General features: G+C 35.7%; 1 protein-coding gene across 4 annotated transcripts in view; it reads right to left on the reverse strand.

Moving 5' to 3' along the window:
- LOC127857590 (PMS1 protein homolog 1-like) overlaps positions 1-13,723 on the reverse strand; it is a 56,452-nt gene extending 42,729 nt beyond the window's left edge. The window contains exon 1 of one of the 4 annotated variants that reach the window (XR_008038513.1): positions 13,533-13,723. Coding sequence is in view for 1 of the 4 variants with exons in the window: in XM_052394066.1 (XP_052250026.1) it covers positions 13,533-13,676 (144 nt within the window). In the remaining 3 variants the exon portion in view is untranslated. Of the gene's footprint in view, positions 1-12,629; positions 12,752-13,532 lie in introns of those variants that run through there. The other 3 variants (XM_052394066.1, XM_052394067.1, XM_052394068.1) reach the window with 3 other exon arrangements.
- Between the last annotated feature and the right edge of the window lie 1,460 nt (positions 13,724-15,183).

Below are 15,183 nucleotides of genomic sequence, written 5' to 3' on the forward strand. Positions count from 1 at the left end.
ATACTATTGATGCTCATTAAGTCTTTGTACATGTACACAATGGAAACCTAAACTATTAGACTCTTAACCATTCACATTATGCTTCATTAAAATTAGTTCACAAATTAGGCATTTTTGGGGCAAATCGAAACTCAACTTACGTAAAACACTAGCTCAAATTAACCGTTAAACTCCGCCTCCGTTCTCAGCAAAAGATTCGAAGGCAGAGCTATGCACGTGCTATTATTAAATTGGAGGATTGCAATTGAGAAACAAACACACGATTGGTTCGGCATGTTGATTGCTAGACAAAGGAAGCCAATTTTGTCGGCGCGAAATTTGTCGCTTTATTGCTTCAGACAGAAAGCGGCTTACCTTTGATAACGTCAAACTGTCAATTCACACAGACTGCACATTTTCGGAAGACTTTAAATGACTCCTTGTTCACAATTCCAGTAAAAAAAAAACACTTGCTAACATTAAACTTTGGATTAAATTATCAAAATAAAGCAAAAGCGAAGTTGACAAATACACTTCAACACCATTATTCCGAACACCGATAATCCGAAGTCACCGTTATTTCGAAGTATTTTTCGGGTCCCGATATTGGTTCTTCTTTGTTTTATGTAAAATTTCATTGTTAATCCGAACTTCATTAAACCGAAGAAATCGTTAATTCGAAGTGATTCAGTCGGTCCCAACACTATAATTCGCACCTTTTTAACAATCTTTAATCCGAAGTCAAAACTGCAAAATACTGAGCGTAATTTCACAACTTTGTCTTTGCTCGTCAAAAGCCGATAATTACACCTTTGTCGTCTGCGCGAACGCCGGTGTTCAGAGAGACATCGCGTTTTAGTTAAAAAAATGTTAATTAATTTCCGAAAATTTATTTATATGTATATGTATGTCTGATAATTTGTGCTATTCATTATATTTTATATGTTCTGTAATAAGACAAAAATAAAAACAAGAAAAATAATCGTTTTATTCCTTCTTTTGTTTCTGTCAAATGTTTATTTCGAATTATCGTTAATCCGAAGTTTTTTTAACGGTCCCAACGACTTCCAAATAACGGTGTTGAAGTGTATGATTAAATTAATTCGCGTCAGTTCAAATAAGACGTTTTGCGTTGTAAATCAACAAGTTTTCATGACAAAAACAACTTTAACAAACATAACCGCGACGACGCGGGGATCAATCTACCTCGATTTTTTTTATGGATGATCTCATAAGTCGAGTAAGAGCAAACACATAATTTGTGTATGAGTAGTTTATCTTATAATTTATAAGATTAATGCAATGGGCATCGCATTGCGTAATGGTGCGCATCGAAGTACGGAAATGAAGCGCAGTTTTTTGTTTTAATGGGAGAAGAACGCATGTCATGTAATGGAGTGTTTAAAATTGCCTGATGTTACAAAAGGTGCTTTTAGGACTCATTTCATTTGAAGATATAGATGTGTTTCATTGCATAATTTGATTTTTTGTCTCTGTGTTAAGGTTATAAAAGATATGTTTTCTTTGTTCTGATGTTATTAGTATTAACTTTTTTTCCAATGTTTTTTTTTTTTCGACCGCCCGATGAACCATTTTCAAAATAATTTTTGTAAACCAATAAAAAAACAAGAGGGCCAAGATGGCCCTAGTTCGCTCACCTGAGAGGAGTCGATTCATTCAATCTTTACCAAAAGTCAAACTTGACCTAGATATTGTCCAGACAAACATCCTGGTCAAGTTTCATCATTATTTCATCTGCGAGTCATGATCAATGTACCTATTAAGTTTCATGATCCTAGGCGTAAGCATTATTGAGTTATCATCCGGAAACCATTTTTCTAAGTTGAGTCACCGTGACCTTGACAGCCATCATGTGAATAAGTTTTTTGGCACTGTGACCTTGACCTTTGACCTAGTGACCTGATAATCAATAGGGGTCATCTGCGAGTCTTGATCAATATACCTATGAAGTTTCATGAACCTAGGCATAAGCGTTCTTGAGTTATCATCCAGAAACCATTTTACTATTTCAGGTTACTGTGACCTTGACCTTTGACCTAGTGACCTGAAAATCAATAGGGGTCATCTGCGAGTCATGATCATTGTACCTATGAAGTTTCATGATCCTAGGCATAAGCGTTCTTGAGTTATCATCCAGAAACCATTTTACTATTTCAGGTCACCTTGACCTTGACCTTTGACCTAGTGACCTGAAAATCAATAGGGGTCATCTTCGAGTTATCATCAATGTACATATGAAGTTTCATGATCCTAGGCATAAGCGTTCTTGAGTTATCATCTGGAAACCATTTTACTATTTCGGGTTACCGTGACCTTGACCTTTAACCTAGTGACCTGAAAATCAATAGGGGTCATCTACGAGTCATGATCAATGTGCCTATGAAGTTTCATGATCCTAGGCCTAAGCGTTCTTGAGTTATCATCCGGAAACCATTTTACTATTTCCGGTCATGACCATGACCTTTGACCTAGTGACCTAAATATCAATAGGGGTCGTCTACGAGTTATTATCAATGTACCTATGAAGTTTCATGATCCTAGGCCTAAGCGTTCTAGAGTTATCATCCGGAAACCATTTTACTATTTCGGGTCATCGTGAACTTGACCTTTGACCTAGTGACCTGAAAATCAATAGGGGTTATATACATATAGAGAAAAATGCCCCGCCCACTGGCGGCCATGTTTTTTCACCGACCCCGACCATTTTCAAACTCGTCCGAGATATCAATAAAACCAATGTTTTGACCAACTTTCATGATGATTGGGCAAAAATTGTGCCTTCTAGAGTTTATACAAGGTTTCTCTATAGCCAAATAGGGAAAACTGCCACTATATACAATATAGAGAAAAATGCCCCGCCCACTGGCGGCCATGTTTTTTCACCTATCTCGACCATTTTCGAACTCGTCCGAGAAATCAATTGAACCAATGTTTTGACCAACTTTCATGATGATTGGGCAAAAATTGTGACTTGAACTAGAGTGTTTACAAGGTTTCTCTTTAGCCAAATAAGGAAAACTGCCCCGCCCACTGGCGGCCATGTTTTTTAACGGATCGGAACCACTTTTGAACTCAACCAAGATATCATGAAGACAAACATTTTGACATAGTTACATGAAGATTAGGCATGAAATGTGACTTCTAAAGTGTTTACAAGGTTTGTCTTTTTTTTGACCTAGTGACCTAGTTTTTGACCCAGCACAACCCAGTTTCGAACTCGGCCGAGATTTCATTGGGACAAAGCTTCTGACCAAGTTTCATGAAGATGGGACAAGAAATGTGGCCTCTAGAGTGTTTACGAGCAAATGTTAACGGACGGATGGACGGACATACGACGGACAAAGACCGGTCACAAAAGCTCACCTGAGCAATCAGGTGAGCTAAAAAAGTTGAAGAGTCGAGCGAAAAATCTGTTGTTTTTTTTGAAAACAGGAAAATTCTCGAGCGAGCGAAGAATAACAAAAATCACATTTCGATAGAAAAATATTGCATTATCAAGAGATACAGGTTTAAACAGCTATATATTTTTCATTCAAATAAATTCTTATACAAAGAATATATATCAACCTCATATTTATAGGAGTAAGTTGCATATGACTGTTGACCACGAAATATACGTGTAAACATATCATTGAAGTGAGGGACACATGTCTACCTACTGCTGCTTATATTTTTTTGAAGTTTTAAACAGTGAAAGCTGTTAAAAGGTATACCATGTTGCAAGCAAGCTGTGAAAAGGTATACCATGTTGCAATAGCACTTGGAGAGGGACAATCATGAAAATGATAATGACAGACAGTCAAACAAAGGCCATGCATACAATCCATTGTCGCTACCTTATTTTAAAAGGGGCATATCAATGGCTAGTATACGGTATTATATTTTTCTGAAATAAATTTATACATTATAAAGAACTTATTTGATGTTTCTGAAATACATGGACCTAGCTGTTAAACATGTTCAGTCAACCATGTATTTTAAAAATTATAAAATGTTGTCCCTGTGAAACTTTTAGAACCAGCATTTAGTGATTTTATGTTTATTTTTTGTTGACTTAAAATTGTGTTATAGGAAAAATGTGCCTACATATAGGGACATATCGTCCATATGCCCATTTAATGAAGAAAAAGTATAAACAAGAGCACCGCATAACGGGTGCCACGCTTGGCTGCGAAAGCTTGTCAGATTTTTTTTTTTTTTTTTGGTCACAGTGACCTTGACCTTTGACTTAGTGACCCAAAATGGGTGTGGCGTGTAGAACTCATCAAGGTGCATCTACATATGAAGTTTCAAAGTTGTAGGTGGAAGCACTTTGATTTTAGAGGCAATGTTAAGGTTTTTGTTTAAGTTTTATATTAGAGGTCACAGTGACCTAGACCTATGACCTAGTGACCCAAAAATGGGTGTGGCGTGTAGAACTCATTAAGGTGCATCTACATATGAAGTTTCAAAGTTGTAGGTGAAAGCACTTTGATTTTAGAGCCTATGTTAAAGTTTGATATTAGAGGTCACAGTGACCTTGACCTTTGACCTAGTGACCCAAAAATGGGTGTGGCGTGTAGAACTCATCAAGGTGCATCTACATATGAAGTTTCAAAGTTGTAGGTGGAAGCACTTTGATTTTAGAGCCAATGTTAAGGTTTTAGCACGACGCCTACAGCGAACGTCTGACTACGAGCAGGCTTTGACAATAGCTCTGGTTTTCTCCAAAAACAGCCTCGCTAAAAATCTTACGTCATGTAGGGTCAATCCGGGTTAAATTGGACAGGGGTAAAAAATCAGACACTTCATAAAATATCTTATTATGGGACATAAAGTTCATCAACACCAGTTATTTTTGGATCTTATGAATAAACAGTTATTCTTAGAACTGATATTAAACAAGAAATGTGTTTGTCAGAAACACTATGTCCCCTTCTGCGCTGCTTTGATTTTTTTTGGATTTTTTTTACCTTTGACCTTGAAGGATGACCTTGACCTTTCACCACTCAAAATGAGCGGCTCCATGAGATACACATGCATGCCAAATATCAAGTTGGTATCTTCAATATTGCCAAAGTATTCATAAATGAGCGATTTTAGCCACATATACTTGACCTCTGACCTTGAAGGATGACCTTGACCTTTCACCACTCAAAATGTGCGGCTCCATGAGATACACATGCATGCCAAATATCAAGTTGGCATCTTCAATATTGCCAAAGTATTCATAAAATGAGCGATTTTGGCCACGTATATTTGACCTCTGACCTTGAAGGATGACCTTGACCTTTCACTACTCAAAATGTGCGGCTCCATGAGATACACATGCATGCCAAATATCAAGTTGCTATCTTCAATATTGCAAAAGTATTCATAAAATAAGCGATTTTGACCACATATATTTGACCTCTGACCTTGAAGGATGACCTTGACCTTTCACCACTCAAAATGTGCGGCTCCATGAGATACACATGCATGCCAAATATCAAGTTGGCATCTTCAATATTGCCAAAGTATTCATAAAATGAGCGATTTTGGCCGCATATAATTGACCTCTGACCTTGAAGGATGACCTTGACCTTGACCTTTCACCACTCAAAATGTGCGGCTCCATGAGATACACATGCATGCCAAATATCAAGTTGCTATCTTCAATATTGCAAAAGTATTCATAAAATGAGCGATTTTGGCCACATATATTTGACCTCTGACCTTGAAGGATGACCTTGACCTTTCAACACTCAAAGTGTGCAGCTCCATGAGATACACATGCATGCCAAATATCAAGTTGCTATCTTGAATATTGAAAAAGTTATTGCAAATGTTAAAGTTGGAGCAAACAGACCAACGTACAGACCAACAGACAGGGCAAAAACAAAATGTCCCCCACTATAGTGGGTGGGGGACATAAAAAGAATACTACATCATCGGGAATTCCTATTGCATTTAAATGAGTTCTGGGATATTCTGCGAACTTCCTTTCAAAACCAAAACAACGCCATCCAAACCTTCAAAGTCCGTTCAAGGAAAAACTTTACATCCTATAGGTAATATAACACTTTCATAATCAAATTTTGTATTAAAAGTGATCCTTATTCAATAGAGAGCATTTATGTTATAAATATTCATGGATAACTTGAACGTTATTAACATTAAATGAGAAAAAAAGGCACTGTCTGAGTTTTCCCTGTTTAAAAATCGCTCAGGAAAATGTCTGACAGTCAATTTTTCCCGCTTAATAAAGTTCGTTGCCTCGCACAATCTCTTTTTTAGAAGAGTCTAAAGGCTGCAGAGACTCTACTTGGTGTTCTCATGCATATGCGAGTTGTTTCCCTTTTCCTATCTCTACTTTGCCATTATACCTTTAGCTACAATAAGTTAATTTTCATCTATATTTTTCATTGCAAATTAGTGTGCATGTGTTTTAGCCAATATTTTTTATGATAGGATTATTACTTTTCATAAAACGAAGAACGTAATCGTGTATGGGGTATACGTTTTCGGTATTAGGGGTATTCCACCACGACCTGATTCCCAACGATTTGTCCCGATTTCCAATATTTTGAGGTCGGGGACAATCGTAGCTCTATCGGCGAAGGTCCTTGCACATTTGTAGCTAGTCATGGGCCGGTTGTAAGTGATTCCTGCAACTCGTGAGCTCCCGAAAAATCGTGGCCAGACGTGTTTAAAATTTGGCCAGGACCTCCAAGACTGAATTTAATTGCAGTTGACTCGTAACAGCGTCATAGTGCGTTCTTGGGTGTTGTAATGGAATCGTGACTCAATCGGGAAATCGGTAATCACGTGATCTGTCTACGAATCAGCTACGACTTTTTCAAGACTCACGAGTTCACCCCGAGTGAGTTGCGAGCCCGCTAAGATTCTCGCGATTTAGATCAATATCAATAGATATTGGCGCCTAATTCATGGATGTGTTCGTTGAGGTCCTAGCTTAGTCGTGACCGATCTGCATCGTTCGTAGTACAATTGCAGTAGATTCTTACACATCGTAGTTAAGTCGCGACCCTATTCGCAAGACTTCAACCGAACCCCAAGATTCGTCGTAACTCAATCGTACCAATGTCGTAACTGAATCGTAGACCGTCATGAGTTTTCCCGATTCAATAAATGCGATAAATCGTAGTGAATCGTGGGCTTGTTTTCGTTGTGGAATAGGGCCATATGCACCGCTGGGCTTCTAGCGAGTTGGAAATCGGAACACCGTTCTTTTGTTGCCTCAAAACCCTGTTGACAAAAATGTCATAGAAGTCTACAGCGATGCAGCTTTTTACAGGCAACTGTGCTATGTCAGAAAAGAAGATGCAATTAAGCTTGGGAATGCCTTCAGGTTCGTAGTCGGCGCCTTTTATTTTAAGGCGAAAAACCGCCCGTCTAAGTTCGGTCGTAAGGGTCTGATGCAACGATGCAGTGTGGGTTTTAAAGTGAAAGACTGTTACGTGAACAGTGTACGAGAAGACTTGTCGCATTACTTTGCAATTTAAATATTTTAATTTATGAACAAAATATCGAAGTTATAAAAGTTTTTATAATTGTTGAAGTTTGCAGGAATATGTAAACTAAGTTTTACTCAATGAACATTATAATTGTATTGACAAACATACATAATACATATGTATATGATTTATATAATGTATATATGTATAGAATAGGGATATACAATGATTAATTTATAATATGCACATTTCAACTATTATTATAAATGTATGATCATTTTTATTTCTCAGAGTTATAAATTTATCAAAGATCTACTTACAAAACAATATAATTGGTAACATGTTTGATGCACAAAATATTACTATAGTAACTTATACAACCACAATGATCAATTTTCTAGAGAAAGCAAATCATGTGGAATTAATGAAAAGCGATCCTTGTTTAGTTATCTCTCCGTTGAAAGCGATTGTTGTGTGATTAGCATCTTTGGTATAACACTATTTCGATTCCTGTCTTAAATCTGAGTCTATATTTTAGACTTAAAGCGTTGATGAATACAGGCCCAATGGTCTAATATAATTATCTAAATCGGTCCAGTGGCTGACAAGAAATAACGCAGGACAACACCGATAAGTTTTCAAAGTTAAATAAAAAAAAGTTGTACGTTTGTTTTTGTCGGATTCTAAAGTTAACAACAACCTGGAAATGTTGTGTACAAATCAAATAAAATAAAGATTTCAAAACAGTAAACTGTGATTGCATTACCAAATTTATGCATTGGAACTAAATAAATGAAAACGAAATCCACGTAGTTGTGGCATTTTACTACCCAGAATTTGCTTAATAGCGTAGATATTTGTGTTGGGCTAGTAAGATATTAGATCTAGTAAAACTTACCACCACCAAGAATGTTTTGTTGGATTATCGTTTCGAGTATCTGCTAGAAACAATAACTTCAGTATATGTATCCATTAGCTTCCTGTATACCACCTTATACAATAAGTGATTACTTGAGATAGCCTATATTATTATTTTTTTTAATCATACATGTGTCCGACTTTTCTCTACGTGTCCGAAATTTTCCACTTTGTGTCCGAGTTTTACCTTCCTCGTCCAAGTTTACCCGCTTCGCGGTTACGCCAGTTGCTTAAAATTTTCAATAAATCCGCATATGATACGTCAGCACATAACGATAAAATCTGAAGAGTACCGTTTGATGCTTTTGGTAGCCTTTAATAGTCCGAAATATACCGTTGTTTTGGTCATTTGAAAACATGGCTATTGACAACAGCTGAAAAGTGTCCGAGTTTACCTGGATTGAACGTATCCCGATGTTGTTTGAAATTGAACAGGCTTCAACGGTATCTGCTGATAGTTGCATGTTCGAACGTAAACAAACACTTTCAAATAAGTCACAGAATGTAGAAGATGTTTTTATATTTTTAATGGTTGGCTGCAGCAACTTTTCACCTCAATTTGTCAAAACGGTCAAGACAGCAAAACATGTACTGGTTGTCTTGATCAAATATTTTAGCGTCTGCAGTTATCGATTAAAAAGGTTACAAAACACTATATTTGGCATTCGTATTCAGCCTCAAAATCGTTTCTGCTTTTTTTGCCCAAATTAAAAACAAAACAAACATGCACTATGATTACAGAAGAACACAAAAATGAGTCAGAGTGGTAATTTTTTAATTTTTTTTCCATTTTGAAAAAATAGGTGCGGCAAATCCGACGACCAACATATCAATTTGGAGTGACCTAATAATTGTAAAAAAAGAAGGTAATTGAGAACTTTTCTTTTTTCGTCGTTTGTGGTTTACGGTCCCTTTAATATGCGACGTTATAATTTCCCTCTGCGTAAGGGCAAAGGAGTTGTTCACACATCTGAAGATTCGTGCGGTTGTGAATTAGTCATGCGTGAACAACCCCGTGTCATAATCAATCTATAGTGTAAGTGGCTTTGTTATACCAAGAACACTAATCGGTCCGTATTTTGTACTCCTCCACGATAAAATCGTGGACAGTTACTTCGGAAACTTTTGATGAAAACATCGATGTTGTCCTCGTGGAAACTGTGCATTTCATGCATTATTCGGTTGTATCAAAACATTTATTTTTAAGCAAGATTAAATTAAAAAAAAAAAAATACGAATCACCTATTAGGCGGATATATTATACGATTTTAAGTTGCTACGCGCACCTGCCGCTTGCATCATTTCAACAAGATGGCTTTAAAGAAAATAAATTGTGACTTGGCAAACATGGCAAATAAAGATAAAATTAACGATGGAGATCATACACTTCGAAAAGATTAATGAAATGCCTGTGATAATCAACAATGCATAAAATCGTTTTAGATGCTAACAACATATTTATAAGTAATGTACTCAATTTACTATGTGAAAAACAAAATGCATACCAAAAATGCATATATGTCTATATATATCGCTATATGTATACATGTCGCGGAAAATCAGCAAAAATCCCGGAAAATTTAGCTCAATGTCCTGGAATTACTGGCATGTATGTTTAATGAAATTTTAAATGTTTAAATGGTGTTTGATCAAATAGAAAATTGATGTGAAACGAAAAAAATGTTATAGTCAAGTTAAACAAGAAATATCTTTAAACAAGAGTGCAAAACAGTCACAAGATACACCCGTTCGAAGGTTTTGGACACCATGCTCAATGCTTGAAATGCACTAAGTGACCTCGAGACCTAGTTATTGACCCGGCATGACATATATTTGAACTTGACCTAGATATCATTTAGATGTAACATCTGACTAAATTTGGTGAAGATCAGATGAAAACTACTTCAATTAGAGAGCGGACACCATGCTAAATGCTTGAAATGCACTAAGTAACCTCGTGACCTAGTTTTTGACCCCGCATGACCCATATTTGAACTTGACCTACATATCATCTAGACACATTTTCTGACCAAATTTGGTGAAGATCGGATGAAAACTACTTCAATTAGAGAGCGGACACCATGCTTAATCCTTGAAATGCACTAAGTGACCCCGTGATCTAGTTTTTGACCCGGCATGACCCATATTCGATCTTGACCTAGATATTGTCTAGACACAACTTCTGACCAAGTTTGGTGAGGATCAGATGAAAACTATTTGAATTAGAGAGCGGACACTGCTGTGGACGCCGCCCGCTGACCGCCCGCCAAGGGTGAAACTATAATACGTCCCGTTTTTAAAAACGGGCGTATAAAAAGATATACGGCATTGATTGTGGTTGGAGTTTATGAAAGGTAAAGAGTTCAATGAATGAGATCAAGGATAGATAATGTCTTTTTTTCTGCAGTTCTTAGCTACATCACATGCAGTACGGGATGTTACCCAGAGTTTTCGCGGCTTATTTTACATTATTACTTATTGCTGGTCATAAACCTATAGATACAAAACAAAAAACAAAAAGAAGAATGGAAGTGAAATTAAAACATATGAGTCAACCTGCCACACGCGAAGTATCCGTACATATTTTTAATATTTATACGCACATTCTTCGAACAAACCTGTTTTAGTGGTTTGTCGGGCATTGCTATTTGATTCGATTATTAACAGTATTGAGAATCATCGCGCTCATGCTTAATACATTAGTCAATATGGTGGAATAATTCTTGTTAAATTAATTAAAAATAATATTTATCATGGTATTGTTGAAAACACATTAAGAATCTATTATTGACATACCATAATAATATCGCTGGATATCTTCATTTAACATCTTTCTTGTCTAAAGAAAATTCCAGTTCACCTAGTTCACGCTATAGCGTCTTTATTATATAAAGATTATTTTACTGGCCCCAAACTCTGGTCAGCACATAAGGTAGTCGTGACGACGCAGCGATGACCTGCATATAATCTCTGACATTTTGGCCGCGAACTGACCCTGATACCTCGCGGGTTGAAATGCAATGCATTTAAGTGAGGCCTCGCTTCCACTGCTCTTTATACTTTTACATGTTAACATGTTGACAGGAATATGGAAGTTAGTACTAAATATGAGAACATAGCCTTTAAGTACAAACGTTCTCGCGCTGGCAATCCTCTGAAAATAAAAGGTGCACGCACAAACTGTATTGATGTCGAGATTGAGAGTAAAAATGTTTTATCTATTAAGCCTTTTCATTAGAGATAAAATTGTTTCATGCTGAACACGCAGTAAAACAGTGTTACAAAGACGCAGACATGTTTCCAATATTCTCGTCGTATGCTCAAATCAGCCTATGGGATAAATGAAAAAGTTGAGTGGCGTGTAACCTGCGTGGGGTTCACTTTTCTTTTAAGAAACAAAAAAATCACTTACTAACTATTCTTTTCAGCAGAGAAACCCTAAACCTCTTTGTAAGATCAGGTATTGAGGCAACTTACACAGAGTGTGCCAGTATTTTCCATTCTTACTGCCATAACAGATCTTGGCCCACACTTTGTTCTTTTGTCACGTATTTTCGCGACCTTCACAATTTTTCTTCGACCTCGAAAGTTTCGTACTTGTACGATACCTGAAGACAATTATGTCTGCATATACTCTGTGTGTGTTGGGGCTATTGCTCATCCCTCTTCATATTACATCCTGTTTTTAACTCAACTAATATTCTCACCACATGCACAGTTGTATATGTATATATTTAAGTCTTAAGGGCTTAAGGTGTTAGGTTTTGCACCTTTTTTTATCACTGTTGATCGGATTTTCCTGAGTGGATTGAGTAACTTGGGAAACCTATCAATCTATTTCTTTTTAATCCCCCACGCATGGCCATAATGTATCAGGATTGAACATAGCCATTATTATAAAAGAAGAAGAAGAAGAAGTGTATTCATTCTGACCCACAGGGATCGTTAGGTAAAAAATACTCTATTATACTATATACATATATACAAGGGATACAACTGTCAAATTGCCTGCACAACATCATGGTCTGAACAATAGCAAAAAAATCGCTTCCAAAAGCAATAATTACACCAAAAAAACTGTATAACAACAGCTCAGACATTTATCTATCAGATAATAACTATGTTTATAGCAGTAAAGGTGTTCATAGTTGTGTTTGAAACGAAAGTTTCATGAAAAACGGTAAAATTTTCGAAATGCGACACAGGTGTGCACACCCACTTTGACACATTTTGTTTCATAATTTAATAATTACAGAGAAGTTGAGCAAATTTTACCTTGTTTTATTATCCATAGACACTTTATTAATCAAAGTAGACACCTTCCATAATTGCATGTAACTGCATATATGCAAAACACCGTAAATATTAAATTTGTTTACATTTCTACTATCTTCAAGGAATTGTATGCAATTTGTCAGGTAATGTTACGTGGAACGTGAATGGTTGGATTTATTACTGCAGTGGAATTTCAACCAATCAAATCGCATGTTTGAAATATATGTGAACTATCCAAAATGAAAGTAAAACATTGTCATTGTGAAATTGAAGCAGATTGATGTGAATTTCTAGCAAAATATGCTTACTAAATAGTAATTATGTTCTTTTTTACTATGAAAAAAACTATCCAAGGAATATGTACCAGCAAAAGAGCTTTATAACAAAGGAATACGAAAATTACTGCTAGAATTCTAAGTTTTCAGCTGTGCACACCTGTGTCCAAGTAAGGATTTTTGAGCATTTTGAATGAAACTTTCTCTCTTAGTTCAATGAAAAGCTTGTACTTTATTGCCAAGTGTATTATTTTCTGAAAGATAAATGTCTTAGCTGTTGTAATACAGTTTAATTGGTGTATTTATTGCGTTTGGAAGCAAATTTTTCGCTATTGTTTACACCATGGTTGTGTGCAGGAATTTTCACAGTTGTATCCCTTGTATATATATGTAGTATAATAGAATATTTTTACTTAACGGTCCCTATGTTCTGACCTAGCCGCGGGAAATTTTATTTGAATTTTATTGGACAGTTACAAAGATTAGGTAAGGTGAAAAGCTGGCGTATACAGCTACGCCGAAAAAACTGATGAAACAAGTTTATATGATATTGGTTCACAACAGTGAAATAACAACATCCGATCTAGATGTCCGAACTAAAGCTGAACTTTAAATTCTACGCAATTACCAGTTTGACTTCCACTGACGACGCCTTTGCATCGAATGAGTTTTCTATCAGCTCTTTTGCAACACTGTATACAGATGTTATAACTTGTGAACTTCCCAGTAAACGAACTACTTCGTCAGAAAGCTGTTTAAGCGAATTCTCCATAGTTTTTCCGCGAAAATATCATGCTCGGATTACCTCTGATATTGCGCTTGAAATAAATATCGGAAAGGAATAAAACGCAGATTTAGACCTTTAAAATACCGGATTTGTACTGTTTTCTGCTCTAAATCTAGTCTGGTTCCCAGCTTATTTTGTAAAGGGGCAGGTTGTCCAGACTACTCTAAATATAATATTTTATTTTGAGTTCCCAGCCATATTTGTTTGAGCAGAAGTGTGAATATTTGATTAGGTGACATTTTATGTCCAGTTTGTGTTTATGTTACGAATATGACTTTTTAAAAACCTTTTCATGAAATGTCAATAGCTCATGATATTAAAGCACTCTCATTATAAAAGATGATTAATACAAATAGATTTTAATATATTTATTTGAGCCCAACCGAATGGACACCCTTGAATTATGTAACGGTGTTGTGTCCGAAACATGTCTATACCAGTGGAGCATTGGCAAAAAACTATTTGAACTAAAAGAAAATCCTCTTTTGCTAAAGAAATCGTTAAATTAAAATGGATAGCTATATTTGGAAAGAAAACACTTTTTTTCTATTAATGTAAAAAATAATAATAGCAAAAACATTTGTCCTTAATATTGAATTTCCACACCGTAACATATTCTTTGAATTAAAACGCGCAAAAATGACCACGTGATTTTTTTTCCCGCTCATACAAGTCTACAGCGCCTTTGTTCTTGTTTACATTTCGAATAATTGTTAAACAACTGAAAAATGATGCTCAAATGTGGTAAGTATAAAATTTATGTTTATTCTTTTTCCATACCACACTTTTTGCAACTGTTCTTGTATGAATGTATATATAAATTTAAGCGGTTTAACAAACTTTACAAAGTAATAACGAATTAGGTAGTTCTTTAAGAAGTCACATATTTTCACGATCATGTATGCAGTTAAGTACGTCAAAACGTGGCTTTTTCACCACCGTTACATTCATCACCGTTACAAATTACCAATAACGGTGTGGACAAAGTCGTAACGGTGGTGAAATGAGTATATGAATTGTTTAATATTAGCCAACATAACATATAATTATAATGCAAATAAGATCACATATAAACGCATTCTCAGTAAGCAAGTGCATTTGGACCATGTTAAAATATAAAACATAAGTGTTATAGAACAGTTTTTTTTAACTATTTAACAATAAACTATAAGGTATTTCAAACATTTCTGCAAACATTTGTGAACAGCATTTATCAAACAAACATGTTAAGACAGTCTTGAAATAACCTACCCAGCAACAGAAAAATTGAATGCTGACATGTGCGTTACCAGGGGAATACATTAACAAAATTACTCATTTACATATATGTTTCTACACTTAATATCAAAATGTTACGTTATCCTGATAGAGTACACATCTGTGGACGTTTTCTTTTAATTTAAGCCATAATACAATGTTTTGATACTAAAATATGTGTCTTTCTTCAACAATCTAAAAAAATTATTTCTATCCTGAAAATCTGTTTATTACA

Source organism: Dreissena polymorpha, chromosome 14 (assembly GCF_020536995.1).
Source record: "Dreissena polymorpha isolate Duluth1 chromosome 14, UMN_Dpol_1.0, whole genome shotgun sequence".
NCBI classification, from domain to species: Eukaryota; Metazoa; Mollusca; class Bivalvia; order Myida; family Dreissenidae; genus Dreissena; species Dreissena polymorpha.